Genomic DNA, 22,658 nt, shown 5'->3' on the forward strand with positions numbered 1-22,658 from the left:
ATTTCCAGTATGATGAGTCTTCCTTCAGAAAAGACATGAGTTTTCTATCTTTTTTTAATGGAAAAAGTTTATTTTAAAATTCTACATTTAAAAAATACAAATACCATTCTCACAGCATTTTAAAACACACCTCTACAAATAAATCTCCTTTCAAGTGAGGAGTGTAAGTGATTTGGACCTTTTGTCTACAAATAAGGAAGGCCAAGAAACATATATGGTCTTGTTAACCAGGACTTATGCTGAATATATTCATAAATCATAACAAACATAAGACATTATCAAGTTAGTTGTATCTTTATTTTCTTGAATTACTTAAAATTCAAGTAATTCAAATTACATTTTCAACTCTTAAGAAGTAGTAGTTACCAATCTCATAAGTGCCATGGTTTCAACTTTGCTGTCTTTTTTTCAAAGACTCAATGTTTAAAATTACAATGGAATACTTTTATCAAACAACATTTCAATTTATTAAAAAGAATAAATTAATTATGAACTGAGATAATAAATAACTCATTGTCCAGTTAAAGGCCTACATCATATACTATATTTATATTTATAGAGTAGGAGGACAAGTACAGACTTGTTTGTGATCTGCAAGCCCGGTAATTTAAAAACTGTTCAACCAAAATGCAAAATCCATTTGATAATTTTTAAATGCCACCTAATTTTAAATTCTTAATATTAATGGTACCAAAGAATGATATAGGATGTAGTAGAAAACTGATAATCTCGCAGAACAACATTATAAGGTGATTAAAAAAAATTGGTAAAAAAGATTTGTCTCAAAAATGTGAAATAAGACTTGCAGTCATATCTACTAAAAATGATTTAACACACATATACTTAAATAGATACATATTTCAAATACTTAAAATATATATATTTTTTAGAAGATGGTAGTGAAGGACCTTTCATTTTTAAACATCTTTATTTTATATAGTTATTTGATGAAGATAAGAATCCAATCTTGTGGAGCAGGGGGTATGACACTATATATTAAGCATATTCGATAATGTTTATTATCCACTAATAGTAATTTATTATAAAGTTTTAAATACAAGGAAATCATTTTTGTAAACAGAATTTCTAAAGTTGAAAATCAAATGCTAATAATGCTAGCTATTACAATTTTAAAATAAAGATACAAAATGGTACACTTAGGATTTAAAGTGCTTGTTGCCATTTAGTTTTTCATAGCAAGTACCAAAAACTGAAGTGCGCTCTACTTCAGAAGTTTTTCTCATGATAAAGTCAGCATAGTTATGATGTGTACATTTCAATTATCTAGAAAAGAATAATCAAATTGTATGATTTACTTAAAAAAAAGCATTCCACTATCATTTCCTTTTCAAACATTTCACTAAATTCCTATACAAGTCAATTATTTTAAAAGTATAAAGTGAAGATTCTTTTCTTGTACATACACATAGTAAATTAAAATATATCTTACCAATTCAACTTTTTAAAATTTGCCTTTCTGTAAAAACTTAAGTACTTTAACTTGGAAGTCCCTAACTTTTACCAAGGTATTTCATTCAATTTAAAGATTTCAGGCACATTAAGTTACATCATATAGGGGTACAAAACCTGGTTTTGTAGAACTCTAGATGATAAACAGGAAAAGAAACATTCCTTCATTGAAATGATAAGGGATAACTCATTTTTAAAAAGGAGGTGTGGGTATCCATTGAAAAATAAAGCCTGCTTTCTTTGCTCCCCTCAACAGAGAAGTATACATCTGACCTGTTCAAGATGACACAATATGACTATTGTCCAAGCCAAAAAAATTATTTTAAAATATTTATACTTCATTTTAAAATTAAAACTGAAAGTAAGATATTCAACTGCCAACTACTGCATAGTATGAAACTAGTAAAGCCTGCACTGACCTACTTCATACTAGCATCATGACATCATGGATGCATGCCAAGAAAATAATGAAAATTACTATATAACAAACCTTAATTTTGTATTTAAAATTTGTCACTGTTTTTAAATGTGTAAATACTGTAGGTGCAATGCCAGTTGCTCCATGATATGTTTGTTTTTAAAATGCAATATAAAAGTAAGTGGTTTTGATGTGTTAGTAGTGACATTCAAATGATAGATCTGCAAGGTTCATTTTCAAAATCAAGGCTTTTTTTTTTTAACACATTTAATTCTATTTTTAAACTTCTATTAAAAGCAATCTCTTAGCCCAAATTCCAAATATTGCTTTCCATTTAAAAAATAGTGCTAGCTTTTCAAAAAAAATCATTTAATGAAAAATCCTACAAAACAATGCAAGTTCATGTTCAGAGAATATTTGCAATGGTCTAACAGAAGATGAACTTAATTTAATGTATTTAATTATTAAGACGGATACCAGTCCATAAGAGTTCAATCTAATACTCAAATATTGGAAATTCTCTTACAGGAAAATACAGGAATAGCAAGAGTGTTTCATTTATAGTTTCTTTCTTCCTTTTTTTTTTTTTTAATTACACGAAATGGCAAGACATTTAATTCCCCACTTTTTAAATTATAAATTCACCTTACGGTGTAAACTACTACTTTAAAATATTTCCTATTAAAGAAGTACTTATTAACAATCGATGCAAAGAATACACTCCCTGGAAGGGAAATTCAATATGAGAATAAAGGAGGCAAAAACATCCAGAAACAGCAGCTAACCCAACTAAAAGGAAGAGACACATTAGGTTTTGTGCTGCATATTAATATTCTTACCCACAATGTCTGTTTGGTGAAAATTCACAATACACTTCTTCCTCTCTCTATGACTACAAAAAGGAGTAAACACATTTCACATTCCCAGTTACAAATTCATGCTATCATCATGCAATATGACTTAATTTTGACCCATATTGCTCTTTACTAAGTGAAAAACACAAATAACTTATTTATCTGCATTCACAATTGAGCACCGGGTAAAAGCATATTTTGGTTAAGACGACCATGGGTTGATGCAAAGTCCCCACACCACCAGAGGTCCTACAAATCTGCACCCGAGTCGGGAAACCTACATTCAATGAATGCATCAGCCTCCTCCTCCGCCGCCCCCTACCCCCTTTGCAGCAGAAATGTGCCTGGGCTTTTTCACCCCAGCGATGGAGGATCCTCTTACCAGATGGAGTTCTTGATCTTGTGTTGCAGCGCGCTGGCCTCTGTCCCTGGCAGCCCGGGCACAAGGGCTGGCAGAGCCACCCCCGAGTTGGGGGCGCTGGGGGGAAGCTGCTGATGGGCATCAGGCTGCTGTGGTGGCGGCTGTTGTTGTTCCTCTGCCATCGCTGCTGGAGGGGTGGGGGAGAGGGAGGGAGGGAGGGAAGATGGGGGCGCGGGGAAGGGTGAGGGAAGAGACGGGGAGGGGAGGACGAAAGGGGGGGAGGAGGAGGGGGGAAGGGTGGAGGAGGAGGAGGAGGAGGAAGGAAGCTGGATAAGCTAGGCCTATACCCCAGGGCTCGAGTAAGTCGCTTTCGCCTGCCGCCTGGGGGACATCACCGGGGAGACCGAGCGGCTCCTCACGGCCGGGCGCTTCACCGCGGCAGAGGCATGGCGGCGCCCCTCAGCCCCCCGCCGCCGCCGCCTCCTCCCGTCAGCGGCCGGGGCTGGGGGGTGAGGAGGGGGACGTCTGAAGATGAGGTGTGGGGGCAGACTCCCCCAGATCCGAAGAGACGGCCGCTCGGAGACTTGGAGGCCCGGCCTTCCTTTCTTGTCCCCGGGGCTTTCTACTCCGAGGTCCCCACGCTGCTGCAGCCCCAGGCTCCGCTCCACGCCACTCCCCACGCCGTCGCTGCCGCCGCCGCCGCTCGCTCCCGGCCCCGCCGCCGCCGCCGCCGCCGCCGCTGCTGCCCTGCCAGCCCCGGAGCAGACCAGTGCGCGCAGCCGCACTGCGGCCCGGCGCAGACGGCACAACACCTACCGCTCGGCCGGGGGGGCGTGGACGAGTGTGTGCGGGGCACGGCGCGGGGGGCCGGGAGGGGGGCGCACGGGCGCGGAGCGCGCGGCTGCGGAGGGCGGGCGCGGGCCGGCGGGCCCGGGGAGCGCGCCGCCGGGGGCCCGCGGGGGCCGGGCGGAGCGGTGGAGCGGAGCAGGCAAGCGTGGGGGAGGTGCTGGCGAGAGAAAGAACTTGTGTGAGGAGGAGAAACCAAATTGAATAATATTCAGCGTGGAAATGGGAAATTTTTTTTTTTTTTTGGTATCGTCAAACCAAGTAAAGTGAAATTGGTCCGTATTCCCCCCTCCCCTCGAGCAGTGAGGATTACTTCCTCCCTGAGTAAATGAAGAGCATTGAAGCAGGTAAGAGGATAAGCTGACTTTGCTGAAGCCCCCAAAGAACACCCGTTGGAATTAACCTCCCTTGAGGTAATTCGGTCTTGAACGGAAATCGCAAGTCAGGAGCTGGGTTGAGTGCTCCTCGGTCGGGCATTCAAAGCCCTCCAAATCTGGCCCCACTTTAACTATCCAATCATAGCTGCCTCCATCCCCCCGCAAGAACTCCCAGCTCCAATCAGTGAAGTCTCCATGCCATCCTCAACGCGCTGCAGATTCATTCTTCCTTCATGCCTTTGCTCATGCTGTTCCCTCACCACGCCACCCCCTTTCCCCGAGAGCCCTCCCTCCTCCCTTATACCGCTCCCAATTCAGCCTGGGCGTTAAGGCGCAGCTCAAGTTGCGGCTTGTCAGGGTCCTGGCAGCCAAGGCCCCTGCCTGTCTCTAAAAGAAACGCATGTAATGTAACATGGAGGCCGAGGCTTAAGCCATAGCTCCTTTTGGAGCTGGTTAAACCCACCCCGCCACAGACTGCACCACTCTCCCTCCTTTCTCATTCATTCTTAAGAGATGGCTTTGCCCTCTAAGACTCTGCCACAAACAAACCAGTCCCCTTTAAGAGCAGAAGAATTGGCTTTTCTAGGTGGAGCTGGTCAGGGAGGCCTAAGTTGCCTGGGTGTAGAAGACAACAGCCAAGGTCTCTGGCACAAGATGGAACAGCTGCTCAGCTCACACTGACCTTTCTCTGGGCCTGTGGGTGTTATAAACCCTCAGCTTCAACTTTTCCAGTATTTCTCTCAGGCTTCTACCTGTCAGATTTCCTGGCCACTTTCCTGCTGTGCATGGACTTTGAGCTGTGAGGCTCTGCCACCTTTTAGATTCCTAGTGCGTGGTGAATCTGATTGGTTTGGGTTGCCTGGCCTTTGAGTGCCTTGGCCTGAAACCCTCTTGCTTTTGTCCATGTTCAGTGAATACTTGCACATGGGGTGTGCAGGTATGTGTGTGGAAGGACACCTGTGTGCAAAACACAGTTCCTCCATAAAGATTCAGACCTCTTGGATTTCTTCATGCTCCCAATACCCATTGCATGGATTGTATCACAAAAATGAGCCCCCCTTTTTTATAACCTAAGGCCAGTGGCTAATTGTGGCCTTAGGTTATAAAAAAAGGGGGGGGGGGGCTCATGCCACTTTAGGAAACTACAGGCTGCTAATGAATTCATTTTGCTTATGTACCATCCTGTCCTATGTAAAGAGTATTTTTCTGGACCCAATTTATAGATACGGTGTGCACTAGACATAGCTTTGAAAAAGAATAAAATAGCTAATGTTTGTTAAACACTTTCAGTGTGCCCAATTAGCACCTTCCCTACATTTTTTCTTCCCCTAACCTGTACAATATGCATATTATTATTCTCCCTATTTTACAGATAAAGCAGTTGCTTAGAAGGTTAAATGACATTCTTAAAGTTGCCTATTACTAAATGTGAGAGCAAGGATTTGAATCCTGGAAGTTTAATTCCAGAGCCTGCAAGCCATGTGGAAACGAATTATACTGAAAAATCTCAAATGTGTATCTATGAGCTCTGTGTCCCTGGGGAAGATGGAGGACGTAAAAAGACATTAGAAAATGTTGCCAGGTCCCCCAGGTTCTAATATTTTACCTTGCCAAGAGAGAATAATGGCTTCACATTGCCACACCCTGGGAGGGGGAGATTCTTAGGGAAGGGAGAAACTCATCTAAGACAGGTAACCGAGACCTGCTAAAGGCCTTAAGAAAAGGAAGCTGAGAATCAAGACTTTCTTTTAAAAGTTCGCTACCGGGTGTCGCACAGGCCGGCTTCCTAAGTGCAACTTCTGAGTTCTTCATAGGTTCCATGAAAGAGCCTCGTTACCCCCACTAGCCACTAGAGGGCTCAGCAGAGCTGCAGCCCCTAGCTGCCCTCTAGCGACGATACTGAGGAGAGTGTCGTTGAGCCTTTTGGGCCTTCAAGGACCAACAGGGCATTGGGGCAGACATCTAGAACTCTTGGTTAGGTTCAACCAGCAACGAGAGAGCTTGCGGACTGTGTCAGACCAAAGACATCTTATTGCCAGAATGAGACATCTTTTCAGGAAGGGAAGAATTATCCCCCACTATTCACTTAAGGTCTGGGAGTAGAGTGTGTTTTGTTATAGTATACAGAGAAGAATGAGAAAACACAATTATGCCACTAAGAAGCCTGTAAAAAAATTTGTTTTCTTTTGAATGGGGACTCATTCAAAAAGTATAAGCCAGAGTGTAGCAATGTGTTTCTCAAATTGTTCTTGTGCCCCTCTGGTCATGAAGCCCTGTACAAAGGACATGCAAAAACTTAGGGTCAATGTTCCTCATTTTCCCAGTATTTCAGTTGGATTCAATGCAAAGTATTATAAAAACATTATATTATATTAAACATTAATTATTAAGGTAACAAATTTGATTTTCAGCTTGTCCCAACCTTGAGGAGTATTAAGTTTATTCTCTCTTGGGAAAGTGTACAACAGTGGAAAAATCTGAGGAACATTTACATAGGGAAGAAAAATCCTAGTCTTGGAGTCAGAAGACCTGGGAATACAGTCCTTTGTTTCCATTTCTTTTTTTTTTTTTCCGCATGGGGAGGGTCCCAGGGATTGAACTCAGGGACCCTCAACCCTTGAGCCACATCCCCAGCCCTATTTTGTATTTTATTTAAAGATAGAGTCTCACTGAGTTGTTTAGTGTCTCACTTTTGCTGAGGTGAGCTTCGAACTCTCAATCCTACTGCCTCAGACTCCTGAGCTGCTGGGATTATAGGCGTGTATACTGCACCCAGTTCCTTTCCATTTCTATAAAAATGAAAATAATGACCTACCTCACAGGGTTGTTGTAAGGAACAACATGTAAAGTGATGTGTAAACTACAGAAATGTCATACACATAAAAAGAATGTACAAGGTGGATTGTGAATACCTCAAAGGTAGTGACTACATTTTACTTATCCTAATCAGGGCATAATTCCTGACTCCTAGGTGTTTAATAATTTTTTTTTTAATTCAGTGATCACCAATCCTTAATCTGGTACAGTATACTGTCTTGATCTATTATGTCTATGAACCTTGTCTCCTTTATGAAACTATGAACTTGTTATGCTAGCCAGACTGTAGCATATCCATTTATTATGTATTTATCATGCCTGATACAGAAAAGTATCAAGATACAGAAAACACACAAAAGATGTAGCCCCAACTCAAAGAAGTTTATATTCTGTGGAACAGAGAGACACATTAACATATATTAATTATACAAATGAGTTCTAATTTATATATAATATAATTGTGTCCACTAGTGCTATGGAGATATAATGGGGAGATTGGTCTGTTTATTGTAAACAAGCTATATAGAGAAAGACTCTTTGGTAGCATTTGAGTTGAGTCTCCTTGAATGAGTAGGAATTAAAGAGGCAGAAACCTGGGGGAAGACCATTTCTGGTAAGGGGACTGACACGAGCACTGGTGTGAGGCCATGAAAGGCCACCATTTGATGAGAGAATAAGGCATACCTCTCTTTGTTCTGTGATCAGATCCTTCATGGAGTCTAGGGCAGGAAAAAGAAGAGGAAGGAGACACAGTCCATTTTATAAAATGTGGCTCCATGTTATTAGTTATGATCATTCTGTCAAAAGAAAAGAAAGCCCAAAATAAGTTTTCATTTTCTTTGGTAAATATTGGTTAAGGGCTGAAAGTATACATTTCATTACCACAAATTATGGTGGTTTACCAGATATGGAAAAGGTAAATTTACCCTGTACTCCCCCCAAACCCTTTAAAAATAAAAACATCCTATTTTCCCCTAATCATTACTTTCTCTGTCTTCTTCCATTCCAAATGTTTCCCTCTAGGAGCTGAAAGAAGAATATATAATCCCCTACAAGAACAAGGAAAGAAAGCTTTCCACTCCCCAAAATCTTTGATATTAGGAAATGATGTTTAATTTCTTTGGACTAAAATGTTGTCATTTGAAATGCAAGTAGTATTAGGAAGTTCAGATATTAAGTCCCAGTGCTATAATGTGATTGAGTGCTCATCTTTCCTTTAATAGCATTAGGGAGAGAGAGAGTGGATGGAGGGAAGGTGAATAGAGGAAGAAGCAAGATTACAGAGGAAAGTGGGAAGCTCAAAACTAAGTAAATATTGGCAAATTTGGATAAAAGTTCTCAATAGCAGGAGTAGTGATGTAAGTATGATGTGAAAATGTGAAATCTATTAGAGTACACATATTAGAGCACAAATAATTAAGCAATATAGCTTAATTACTCAAATACTTAATTACTCAAAGGTAGTAGGCTGTCAACAACACTATCACTGCCTGATTGTGTTACCCTATCTATGCAAGCCTCTCTTTTGGATCCCTTTATATTTCTGAGGATTAATGGGGTAAAGTTCATACAATGTACCTGGTTCTTCAAATAAAAGATATGATGAAAACAAATGCCAGGTACTCCTTGGATTTCATTTAGAAATTTTCCAGGGTTGGTACCATTCACATGTTTATGTTATGATCTGCAATCTCATATTAAAGAGGGTTCAAATTAATATCATTTGTCTGAATTTTAAGGGAAGTATTTACTTTGACTTGGGGCCAAAAAGGTTCCAAGCAGAAATTTGATATCTCAGAAATTCAGGCCAGCAACAACTGTGAACAGAAAGAGGTAAAGAAAAAACATGTTTACCTAACCCTAAAAGCAACAATGAGAAGACATGAGAGCCAATTCTACAATGAGGAAGTCAGTACCTACACAATCTGAACTGGTGGAACCTAACCAGTGATCCACAACTGTCCTTCTTTAGTTCATTTCAAGGCACTTTGAGGTATCTACTGTGTTCAAACTATTATGTTGGAACCTCAGAATGGTATAAAAACTTTTCCAGGGTCTTGGAGATATTTTGTTAGGGAGTTGAAAGATAAACACATCTGAGGACAGAAAGAAACAAAGAGAAACAAGGAAGAAAGGGTTGTAGGCAGATAGAATTCTAGAGAAAAAAAATTATCCCCCCACAGGAACAAAGATTAGGGTTCTAGTAGTAGAAATACCAGCCTTGCTTCCTAGGAGCACCCCAGGGAGATATCCTCATTTCAGGTAGATGTATGATGCGGATCCCCTTGCCCTTGTCAGCCCATAAGCAGAGGAGTTGTCTGCCAACTTCTAGCTGTCATATACCTTTGAACAATAATGACATCAAAAATCCATCTTCTCCCCTATTGTAGGCTCAACATAAGTCTTCCACACTCTAATGCAAGTCTAGGAAGAAAGGAAAGTTCAATAAAAACTGAGATTGTATTTCCTTCTTCTCCAGCAGAATTGAGGCTGGGATGACTTAAGTCTGAGGTGAATTTAATTTGACTTAAAAGAAAATATAAAATGTACCATTTCTTGCATACCCAAATTTGTACTTGCAAATTTATACTTACTAATGGTGGGTACAATATACAAAACAGTGTTAGGTGAGATGTAAGATTAAGAACCTCAATGAATGTCTTGGCTAATAATGGCTAAGGAAGTTCAGACAAAAGAGCATAAGTAGCTACAATAATGAAAAGTGGTTTCATAGGGGACTTAAGCTGGAGCTAGAATATGATTAGAGAGAAGGAATTTAGAAAAGTAGAAGAAAGAGTAGAAGCAAATCAGAAGGGGAAAGCAATGTGAACATGAGCAGGAATATGAGCATACATGAGAAGAAACAGCAGGTGACTGATCTAATTGGAATGAATAGATGCTAATAAAGTTTAAATGGGCATTATGGTTTGGAATGAGTTGCCCCTCTCCAAAGCTCTTCTTAATGCAGGAAAGTTCAGAGCTAAAATAATTGGCTTGTGAGAGCTATAATAATCTGAGTTTGAATGACTGGGTGGTAACTGTAGTCAGGTGGGGCATGGCTGGAGGAGGTGGGTCCTTTGGGGCCTGTCCTGGAAGGGTGTATCTTACCTGTGACCCTCCCTCTACTTCCTGACTCTCTTGAACTGTGTGGCTTCCTCCACTGGGTCCTTTCCTCCATGATGTGCTGCCTCACTGTGGGCTGAGAGCAATGCAGTCAGCTGTCTATGGACTGAAATCTCTGAAACTGCGAGCCCTAAATAAACTTTCCTCCTCTAAGTTGTTCTTGTCAGTATTTGGTCACAGGTTTTTGAAAAAGCTAAGTAAAACAATGGGGTACCAAATTCGAAGTCTCTTGAAGCTAGTGTGAAGAACCTGTGCTTCTATACTCACTGTACAAATAGGGCTTTTCCAGATAACAGTCTGTAGGATCTTATACATATATGTTTTATATATACATATATAATATATAAAATCATAAAGTATATTACATCCCAACATAATAATTTGTACACAGAAAGTACATAAATGTGTTTTGAAATAAACCGAGGAAGGATAGTTTGTGGATCAAGGGAGCTGGCAAATCTGAAATCTGTAGGGCAGGCCAGCAAGACCTTGGACAGGAGTTGATGACTGTACAGGTGGAATTTCTTCCTCAGGAAAATCTCAGTTCTGCTCTTTAGGCTTTTCACTTGATTAGATGAAACCCATGCAGATTTCTTCAGGAGAATCTTTAGTTAACGACATCTACCAAGCAGTTCCACAGTGACATAATTGAATAGCAATATGTGTCATCCTGACCAGGCCAAGTAACCATCACCCTCATCATACTCTTCATGTCATCTTTCCTGTGTCAGAGAAGAAAACATCTTAAGTCTAACCAGCTTGATATGGACCTCAGGAAAAGTCATTTCCTATAAACAGACTATCCTTCCATAGGTTAGCTCTATTTCCTATGCTTTTTCTTACACATAAATATGTTTATTCCCAGGAACTTTCTACTTTTATTCATCATTTTTCCTATTGCTATCATCTGAAGTTATGCCAAGGTAATGTGGTTAATGTTAGCTTAGTTTTTTTTTTTTTTTTGTTATTATTGCTTTATTTTGTTTTTCATTTATAGTGCCTCTAATTGTGTCTGTAGTGCCATTCTTCTGAATCTGCCAACCCTCCAGTTGTCTGCCATATGCACAGTCCTGCTTAAGGCTAGCTTTGTTGGTGTAAGCCTCCATCCTTGTCTCTTGTAACCCTGGCTCCATAGTTAGTACAGAGCTTAGCATCTGACACCACGGAAACTCATCTCCTGGCTATTCAAGTGGCCTATGAGCTGCTGAATATAAGAGCTTTGTCCAAGGAAGATGTTAGTAATTAACTAGAAAATCAGTTCCTTTCTTAGAGAATATGTACATGATGGAGAGGGTTAGGCAGTTGGCAGTAAAATGAGTAGCTGAAAGACACACAAGGGAAAGCAAACCTCAGAAACCATTAAGACAAAAGCAACCAGTAGAAGCAATGCATAAGCAGAACTTGTGAGAAGATAAGATAACAGGGCTTACAGAAGATAAGATAGTTGTTTAGTAATGGCAGAAGCAATAGGCCTAGGGATCAATAGAAATTAAGTAATTTTCAGATGAACCAGAGTAAAGGAGGATGAATAGATCATCATCCTAGGTTTGGGGAAATCCAGAAAAACCACCTAGAACTCCAGGAACAGATGTAAGTGACCTCAAAGACATTTGAAGAGACCTAGGGAATGAAAAGTTCATTTGGATGCCAATGCATTTCTAGCAACTAGTTTGTCTTCTCAGACCTCAGAACAGGTTTCCATTGCTCCTTTAGTTTCTTGTGAATCTGTCTTCCAAAAGATTCTTATGCATATACTTATGGTCCTGACCATCTAAAAGACTCACTCATCTGTCAAGAATTGCATCCTCTCAGAAGTCTTCCCTTGTCCATTCCCTACCCCACCCACACCTCCACCCAAGTTGAGTTAAAGCTGTTTATTTTCTGTGGTCCTGTAGTTCCTGGCACAGATCTGTGTCATAGGTGCTATCTCATTGTAGGCTTAATGCCTATTTCTTTTATCTACCCTTATTGTCTGTGGACCCACACACTGTGAACTATATGAGGTAAGGAAGTGTGTTTTTATTCTCTGTATCTGCAAGACATAATATAGTCCCTACGATAAAGTAGCCAGATAATAAATGTTTATTGAATAGACTTTCTCAATTTGAAAAGGCTCCTTTTGTGTAGGCCAAGAAATAAATATAGAATGGGCTAATAAGAAACCTCAATAGCATATCTATAATAATAGTGCAGGAGCTGAGAACTTAATTTGCACTTAAAATTAATGAATTCATGCCTCCATGAGTCTACAGAACTTTCCCCAGCAGCCAGTTTTGTCTGTTCAGTTTGCTATCTGGTGCTACAAATCTCTAGTGTTAAAGGCACTCAGCTATCCCTGCTCCACTCAAGAAGAGTCTCCTTGAGAGTCTACATTCTCTCTTCAGTTTCCAGTTTATTATCTGGAATTAGATGTACACTCTTGGGTCAGCCAGGTTTGAGGCTCAATCTCAGGGAGAGTACCTGGGCATCAGAGGTTAGCATCCAGGACTCAATCCCAGCCCTACTCTTGCCACTTGCGTGACCTCAAGCAAGTTCTTTACCTCTCTGGCCCTCCATTATTTACTGATAAAGGTGGGGATAGTAACTCCCTCACACAGGTTCTACTGAGGATTCAATGAAAAGTGTTTGTAAAAATAGCATGATTCTATGCATAGAAAGAGCCAAATACATGAGATTCTTTTTTTTTTTTTTTTTTAACTTTTCTTCTTCTGGGAGATGGAAAGGGGAAAAGGAGAAAAGGGGTAATAGTAGAGGATGAGGGCCCTAACAATAAAAGGAATCTTGAAAAGAAAGTGACTCAGAAGCAAAAATGGCAGCAACCTAGCCCTTCTTAAAATTTGATACAGCGCAGGTTGTGCCAACAAGAGTCACACTGCACTGAGATAACCGCCACATGAAATTTCTTGATCAGCATGGAAGGAAAGTCAAACCTTGTGTGTTTTAAAAAAGGGCATAGCAGGTAGTGAGATAGGTAACACTGATGGCAAGGAAAGAACTTTTGCTTATATGAAGCAAAGAAAATGAGAGATTTAACAGATGCCATCTCAGAGAGAGAGAAAGAGACACACACACACACACACACACACACACACCTGGGAATGTACAGAGGTGTCTAACAGAAAACCCTTCCAAAAATCAACCCCATCACTGAAAAAGGAGGAGGAAGGGAAGATGTTTATAATTAGCTGGGAAATTTCAAAGACTGTTCATGGGAATTTCAAACCCATATATCCCTCCTGAGGTCCCTAAAAGAAGATGGTACCAGTCATTCTTTGTAGGGATTTAATGTACGGGGTCAGGGCCTATGCTTTCTAGCTATTCTAGGAAGATTTACCCAATCATTATTAAAAACTGCTGAAGTTTAGCTCCTGATGATTCTGAACAGGCTACTCAGTAGGTAGGGTTGATGGTAGAATTCCAAAATGGGATAAGCTTGTCAGCTAAATGTTTCTGTCTGAAAATATCACATATGTCACTGATTGCTGGTCAATATTTCAGGTGGGAAAAAAATGACTAAAAATTACAGCTCTTCTACAATCAATGTCTCCCACCCCCATACTTTTAAAAAATTGAAGAGTCTACCCAATCTATTTTTAAAGCCAAGTGACTCAAGACTCAATGCTCCTTTCCACTACAATTCCTGGAAGTCTTCTTGTCATCTTGAATTCCCTCAGAGATATTGTTGGAGTTGGGCTTCACTTTTGTTTCTGTATCAAAGATACTCTGAGCATCTTTTAAAATATTTTGAAATAAAAATGGCAAGATCATAGGTTACCACCCATAAATTATATTTAATGGTGTTTTGAAAGAGTTAATTGGTAATAACTCTTTGGTAATAATAGGTAAATGAACGGATATGCCTGTGTATGAAGATTAGATCAAGATGTCAGATTGCAGGAAGCTGAATATCTACAAAATCTTATGAAATAACAGAAAAGACTGAGAGATAGAGAAGTGGTGGTGCAGGGATACAAACTGGTAATGGAACTTGGAACAAAAAGTGCTATCAGTGTGGCAGAAATTTTTAGAAGATGGTATCAAACCATGGAAAAACAAACCAGAAAACTGTACCCCCAAACACTCATAGGCTCTGGACTTCTGAGGAGGTAGAAGAAATATATGGAAAGCTGCAAGCTCAGAGGGAGCACATTCAGTGAATCGCAGGCCCTAGTTAGGGTAATAACCAGAGTGATTAACTGAGACACTGCTAGTCCCCTTCCTTTCACCTGATTGTACTGTCCATGGGTTGAAGGTGTACACCTGTGGGTCCTGGGGGTCAAAGAACAGAATAGTAGCAGTGGACCCCAGGAGGGACATGGAGGCTCCTCACTCTGAACTGAAAGCAAACTTCTGCCCAACAGTATGCCCTTTCCTTCTACTATAAGCACCAGCCAGCCCACATAAGCCTGAGTAGATAGCTAATAGGGATTCTCACTTATAAAGTTCAAGAATAATCATATATAAGAACAATAATGCTTTTAGAGTCACCAGATTCAGTAAATAGAAGAATAAATACCTAAGGGAAAAGATTTAATAAGGAATATTTTAAAAGGAAAAGATAAGTTTTATTTTGTAAAATTTCTATTTGGATACATACATGCATATTTGGATAACAAATGTAGTAATTAGCCTCAGAGAGGTTCAAATAATATATCCATGAAAATCAAGCAGTTATATTAAAGCTTAAAAACTTTATTTTTGATATAAAAAATGGAACAGATATGTATCAGCAATAGATTCTCTTTGAAAGGATCACTGTTGGATGAACTTCAATAAAATAATGAAGTCAAGAAGGATGAAGACATGAAGTTCAAGAATCAGTGAAGAAAGTAGTTAACTTGTCTGAATATGGCATATGTTTAAAATTATTAACATAAAATTAAAATCTAGATTAGATATTGGCAAACTTTTTCTTAAAAAGTCAGGCAGTTAATAACTTTGATTTTGTAATCCACACAGTCTTTTGTTACAACTTCAACTCTTGCCACTGCAGTGTGAAAGCAGCCATAGATAATAGGTAAATGAATGGGCATGCCTGTGTTCCAATGAAATTATATTTACAAAAGGAAGGAGTAGGATAACTCCTGTTCTACTTAATTGCAATATAAGAATGACAGGGATAAAGTATGTTGAACAGGTAGGAGGGGCATTCTAAAACCATGATACACACTCACACAAATAATCAGCAAGAGAAAAATTCAAATGGATGAAATTTCTTCAATGAAAAGAATCCAAAATTTGGTAAAACAACATATTATTATAAGTTCTTTAGAAATGTACATCTAAGAAGGAAGTTGAAAATAAAAGAACATGCAAAGATATATCTGGCAACTATGACTAAAAAGAAACATGATAACAATACTAGACAAGAAAGAATTTGATGTGAAAGGATTCCACAAGGTAACATTCATAAGAAGCTGTGCTAATAATGACCCTTCATAAATCTCACACTATAACATCAAAAGACATTTATAATTTATAAGTAAAAACTGGTAGAAATGTAAGTAGAAGAGAAAAATACACAGCCATTTTGGAAGATTGTAACACATACCTCAGAAAGTAACAGATCGAGGAGAAAACAATTAAGGGTAGAAAGAGACTTTGCATAACACAATAATGAAACGATTTAATAAAGGACTTTGTACACAATAAACAGTGAATGCACAATTTCTTCAAACACACATGAAACATTAGCTGCTAAAACACAAATAAAATGTTAATAAATTCCCAGATAAATTATTCAAGTCACGTTCTTTGATCATTCTGCAATAAATTTTGGAATTAATAAATAAGAAAAAATTATAACCTTAGAGACAGAAACCACTTCTTTAAATAACTTTATTAAGAAGAAATTTGAAATGCTGTTAATTACTTAGAAATGAAAATTCCTAAAAATTGTTGAACATTACTATGCAAATAAGAATTGTACTAAGTGGTCTACATGAATTGTCTTTTTATTTTCACAATAATCTTGAGAGTTTAATTCCATTATCATCTCATTTCACAGATGAGAAACTGAAACACAAAGCTTTATTAAATAACCTGCCTAAGGGCACACAGTCCATAAATAACAGAGTTGGTATTTAAACCTAGATAGTGTGATCCAGAGCCAGTACACTGAACCACTACAATGAGAGTGACGATGAAACAATACAAGTCAAAATCCACATATACTCAGAAGAAATGGCTCCAGGAATGCAAATATTAGAAAAGATTGAATAGAAAAAATCACATATATGGTTCAAGAACTAGTGGAAGGGAAAAAATATAAGGGAAGTAGAAGGACGGGTATTACTAAAGAAGAACCCAGAAATAAACGAAATGGGGGGATGCAGTAAATTTGAAAGAAAAAAAAAACTGAAAACTTATTCTCTGAAAACTAAGAAAAATGTTTAAAAAGTTTGAAATGTCTAACAGACGGAGAGGGAGAGGAGGGAAGGGAAGAGAGAGAGAGTAGGTTTTTTGTTTTTATATTCAAGATTAAATATTTTGTCTTCATTGTCTGAGGTTCTGTCTTCCAAGTGGTCTAGTCTGTTGGTGATGCTTTCCATTGAGTTTTTTATTTGGTTTATTGTCTCCTTCATTTCAAGGATTTCCGTTTGTTTGTTTGTTTGTTTGTTTGTTTTTTTGAGAATCTCTATCTCTTTTTTGAAGTGATCTTTTGCTTCCTGCACTTGCTCTTTCAGCTTATTGGCGTTATCATTCATTGCCTGCATTTGCTCTCTTATCTCATCCTTTGCTTTGTGAATCATCTTAATCATGTATAATCTGAAGTTCTTTTCTGACATTTCTTCTAACATACTGTCATTGGATTCTATTACTATAGAATCTAGATTTGTTTGGATCATTTTCTTCCCTTGTTTTTTCATGTTGTTCATGTATCTTCCCCTCTAGCAGTGCAGATCTGGGGTATTGCAGATTTCCCCCTATAGGCTTATAGTGGCCCTATAGGTTTCCAAAACCCTTTCTTTAAGGGTAGATCAATATTAGCAGTGCCCAAATCAGACACTATGCAATCCTAGACCAAATAGCCCCTATGGGACAATAACAAAATTGTCATAATAAACAAAATGATTTCAAATGTTATCTTCGGTAAAACAAACAGGTTTGCAGTAAGGTCTGCAGTTTCTAATGGAGGACAAAGAGAATGCAGAGGGATGTAGAATGTAGCTGACAATGAGCTTCAAGCCTCCAGCAGGCGTCTCAGGATGGGATTTGCCCCACCTAAAGATCGGAGCTACGGCTTCCAGGATTTTCCAAGATGGCTGCTCTGGCTTCGAAATGTGTTGGCAAATGGGGAGCTGCAGCTCAGGGGTGGATGTGGTCAGCTGGAGGTCCTGGAGGCGGGATGCAGTTGGTCCGGCAGGGGTCCTGGTGGTCCAGTGTGTTTGGTGTAGTTGTGGGATCCTGGAGGCCGGGTGCAATCAGTTGGTCTGGGTTCCCCGTGATAGGGCTCAGTCAATTGGTCTGGGGGTCCTGGTGGCAAGGAGCAGTCAGTTGATGTGAGGGCCCCAGAGGCAGGGAGTGGTTGGTCAGGCTGAGGGATCCTGGAGATGGGGCTCAGTCAGTCCGGCCAGGGGTCCTACGGGGCCTGGCTGTTGTCTCAAAATGGCGGCAGCCACGTGTAATCAAACCTGCAGGTACTGTGATAGTGAACTTCCAGGTGACAGCAGGCAGCTGGTGCTCCACTGGCGGTCTGCGGTCAGTCTGCTGGCAGCGAGAAACAAGGAACACAGCCTCCCTCTAGTCCACCATCTTGGATCTAGATGAGGTACTGGAGAGTCACTGGTAGAGTCCTCTTTGGGAGAGTGAAGAAGTGAGAGTCCAGTATCCTCAGATGATAGAAACAGTGATCAAGAACCCCTTCAAGAAGAGCTGAGCTTGCATCTGCCGTTTTTTTGTTTTTGTTTTTGTTTTTGGTGGTTATAAGGACGTAACCCAAGGGCACTCTACCCCTGAGCTACATTCCCAGCTTGTTTTTTATTTGTTTTGAGATAGGGTCTTACTAAGTTGCTGAGACTGACCTTGAACTTGCAATTCTCTTGCCTCAACCTCCGGAGTTAACTGGGATTCCAGGTGGGCACCACTGCTCCAAGATGAATATGAAGTTTAAGATAGTAAATTAAAAAAAAAAAATCTAGATTAAAATGTTTTCTAGAAAACATAAAACATAAAAATTGAGAAAACTGATCCAAGAGGAAATAGTCACTTTAAAAGAACAAACAGGGCTGGGGAGATAGCTCAGTTAGTAAAGTGCTTGCCTTACAAGCACAGGGCCCTGGGTTCAATCCCCAGCACTGAAAAAAAAAAAAAAAAAAAAAAAAAAAAAAACTCAACAACAAAAAACAATAATGAGAAACACACTGAATACTTTGAAAAAGTTATCAAATATCTATCTTATAAAATGTCACTGTCTTAGTCTATTCAGGCTGCTTAAACAAAATATCTTATACTGTGTAAGTTACAGACAGCTAAAATGTTATTGCTCACAGTTCTAGAGGCTGGAAAATCCAAGATCAAGGCACCAAGATTCAGGGTGTAGGTAAGGCTTCTCTGTGCTTCATTGATGCCTCCTTCTAGCTATGTCCTCCTGTGGTGGAAAGGACAAACAAGTACCCTCAGGCCTCTTTTGTAAGAGCACTAATCACATTAATAAGTGCTTTGCCCTCATGGCTTAACCACCTCCCTCAAGGCCCCACTTCATAATAGTATTGCACTGGGGGATTCAGTTTCAACAAATGAACTGTGTTGAGGGTTGGTGGGGGGAGACACAAGCATTTAGACTGCAGCAGTCATCAAACACAGATGGTTCTGAAAGTAGGGAACAAGTAATTCCTATGCTATATTACTTAAAACAAAGTATGGGGAAAAATAGAAAGCTTGCTAATTCACTTATGCTGGTGCTGACATGGCCTGATTATTGAAATTATATAGGAAAAGCATACCCTCAATTCATGAACACAGATGTAGAAATCCTAAGTATTAGCAAAATGAACTCAGAAATGTTTTGTAACTTTGTTTAAAATTTGATTAATAGTACATTATAGTTATACATAATAGTAGGGTTCATTTTTAAATAGTCACACATGCATGGAATATAATTTGTTTCATTTCAGTCCCCAGTACCTTTTCCTTCCCTTCCCTTCTCCCCTGCCCTCTCACCCCAATTTTCCCTCCTGTACTCAGTTGGCCTTCCCCCCATCTATTTATTGCTTTTATAAATTGGTACTTTGTAGGTAAACATAAAGGTGAATCCACTGAGGTACATTGACAGCTGCACACAGCATAATTTGGTTCACCCATTCCCTCAGTTCTTCCCCTTCCCATCCCTCTCCTCTTCCCCTTAACCCCTCTTCTCTGTCACATTGATCTCCCTTCCATTTTCCAGGGTACCCCCTTTTAAAAATTCACTTGTTTTTCCCTAGCTTCTCAGAAGTATAATTTTAAAATATAAGTAGAATTTATCTCAGGTATCCAAGGCTAATTTGAAACTCAGCGTATATTAATGCAAATCATTATATTCAAATTAAAGAAAGATAATATAATTATCTTTTTTTTTTTTTTTTTTTTTTGCAGTACTGGGGATCGAACTCAGGGCCTTGAGCTTGCGAGCCAAGCACTCTACCAGCTGAGCTATCTCCCCAGCCCATAATTATCTTAAGGGATGTAAAAATATTTGATATAATTTGACACTTGTGTTTTTATGTTTTATATTATATTATATTATATTATATTATATTATATTATATTATATTATATTTTTACAGTCCTGGGGATTGAACTCAGGGGTTCTGTACCAATAAATGACAGTCCTTTTATTTTATTTATTTTTTTAAATTTTGAGACAGGTCTTGCTAAGTTGCCCAGGCTGACTTCAAACTGCCTCAGTCTGCAGTTTCTGGGATTATAGGGACTTACCACTACCCCTGGTGACTCTAGTGTTTTTAAGTAGAAAGCAAACCATTTTAGCTCAACAGAATTACAGAGAAATGTTCCGTTCTTAATGAATGATATATGTATACACCAGCCTCACATCTAACAATGATTAGAAGCTTTCCCACTAAAGCTTGTTCAGTATTATTGTGAGAGTCCTAGACAACACCATGTGATAAAACAGAAAAGTTTTAAGGTGACAAATTAGGAGAAAATATTTTCAACATTCATTAAAATATATTTTATATATATAATAAAGACTAGTAAAAACATGGGGTAAAGAATATAGTCACTTCCACAGGAAATGTAAATGATGCATAGAAATATAACTTAAAACAACAGTGGAGTTGCAGGGTTTTTTGTTTGTTTGTTTTGCCCTTACTGGCAAAATTTTTAAAGCTTGATACATCCAGTTTATAAAGATGTGATAAATTAGATATTTTCAAGGACAGTGGGTCAGAATATAATCTGTAAGGCTTACTTCAAGACAATTTGGTAAAATGTACCTAAGTTTTTGCACTATAATTTTCCTTCACTCAACAATTTTATTTCCACAGTTTTAGCCTAGAGAAATTAAGTGTTCATAATGCAAATCAATGTATTTGTAGAGTACTCAAAGAATATGTCAATATGCTTGTTGCAGTATTGTTTCAAATAGTGAAAAATTAGAAATAATTGAAGTATCAACTAGTAAGGAGATGACTGGATTATACACTTTAATATTTTGGAACATTATGCAGCTATTTAAAAATGAGGATGATCTGCATTAAACATATGAAGAGCTAAGAGATGTATTTTGAAGGTAAAACTAAAAGAATTATAAGCATAAATGAATTTTTAATATTACACATACATGTGCATGTATATGCATATAAATGCATATAGATAACTAGGAATTATGCTCATAATTGTTGTCTCTAGGGAGAACAGTGAGAATGAGTAGGAAATAGAGGCAAATTATGTCTTACTGTCAATATTTTGGTATTATTTGAATCTTTCAATGAAAATATGTTTGTGTAAACTTCTTTGACTTTTAAAACTTTTGTTGTAAATTAAGATAGAGAAAACATGCACACATTTTATGAAATATCAAATTATAATGTTTTACATATGTCTTACTCATGTAACCATCAAGATACAGACTATTTCTGCTACCCAGAATGCTCCATTGTGCCCACACCATAAGTAATCACTATTTTTACTTTAATCATCATAGATTATTATGTCTGATCATGAAGTTTGTTGAAATGGAAGCATACTACTTTTTCCATTTTCATATCTTGCTTTTTGTTTGCTATTATGTCTTCTATACTCATCAGTGTTAAAAAGTTTTTATTGCTGTGTGGTATTTCATCGTATGTGTGTACCACAGTTTATCCATTCTGCTGTTGATAGACATCTGAGTTATTTCTGGTTTATGGCTATCATAAAGAAAACTGCTATGAATGGCCCTATGCATTTCTTTTTTCATGACATATCTATACCCCTCTCTTATATACTTAGTATTGGAACTTCTAGGTCATAGTGGAAGCTTTAGTAGATCCTAGTGATTCAAACTGGTTGTACAAATTTACACTCTCATTTGTATGATATAACATTTCCAGTTCTAGAGGATCCATATCCTGACCACACTTTATATCAGTCTTTTTCATTTTAGCTAGCCATATACTTCTTTATGGTTTATTCTTATTTGTAGTAAACCAAAATCTAATCATATGGAACATCTTTTCATGACTTATGTCCATATTGATATTCTCTTTTGTAATATGCCAACTCCAGTTTTTGCTTATTTCGTTTGATTGGCTTGCCTTTTTCTTATTGATTTATAGGCATTCTTTAGGTATTGTGGATGTGAGTTATTTATTGCATAGATACATAATATACATGATATGTGTACATATCCCTTCACAGATACATATGCATATATATAGCAAATCTTTTACTAGATTGTGTCTTACTGTACCATTCTCTTAATGATGACTTTTGATAAACAAAACCTCAGAACTGTATTAATATTTTCTTTTACAATTCATGTTTTAGGGGTCTTTTTACTAAAAGAGCAGAGCCAAGTAGTTGCATTGGAGACCATATGACCCGCAAAACTGAAAATGTTTACTATCTCACCCTTGACAGAAAAATTTTACCAACCCCTCTTCTAGAGTATTACTGTTATCTTTTCACATTTAGGCCTACAGTCCTATTGGAATTAACTTTTATAAGTGATGTGAAATAGACTTGCCCTCATGAATGGAATAATGCCATTATTTGTGAGTGGGTTTCTGGTAAGAGCAAGTTTCTCTCTTTCCCAGCACCCCTCCTGTGCACACTCTCCCACCTGATGTGAGACTTTCTTCCATTTTATGATGCAGCAAGAAGAACCTCACCAGATGCAGACCTTGATCTTGAACTTCTGAGCCTCCAGATCTGTGAGTCAAATAAATTTATTTTCTTTATTAATT

The 22,658-nt window shown here is 38.5% G+C and overlaps 1 protein-coding gene across 2 annotated transcripts in view; it reads right to left on the bottom strand.

Annotated features, from left to right (window-relative positions):
* The window catches only part of RFX7 (regulatory factor X7), a 120,800-nt gene extending 117,223 nt beyond the window's left edge, over positions 1 to 3,577 (bottom strand). The window contains exons 1-2 of one of the 2 annotated variants that reach the window (XM_079129879.1): positions 3,451 to 3,577; positions 3,125 to 3,287 (exon numbers count right to left, since the gene is read on the bottom strand). In XM_079129879.1, the coding sequence (XP_078986005.1) occupies positions 3,125 to 3,285 (161 nt within the window). In that variant the 5' untranslated portion in view covers positions 3,286 to 3,287; positions 3,451 to 3,577. Of the gene's footprint in view, positions 1 to 3,124; positions 3,291 to 3,450 lie in introns of both variants that reach the window. The other variant, XM_079129878.1, reaches the window with a different exon arrangement.
* Between the last annotated feature and the right edge of the window lie 19,081 nt (positions 3,578 to 22,658).

Source organism: Sciurus vulgaris, assembly GCF_902686455.1.
Source record: "Sciurus vulgaris genome assembly, chromosome: 2".
Classification (NCBI taxonomy): domain Eukaryota; kingdom Metazoa; phylum Chordata; class Mammalia; order Rodentia; family Sciuridae; genus Sciurus; species Sciurus vulgaris.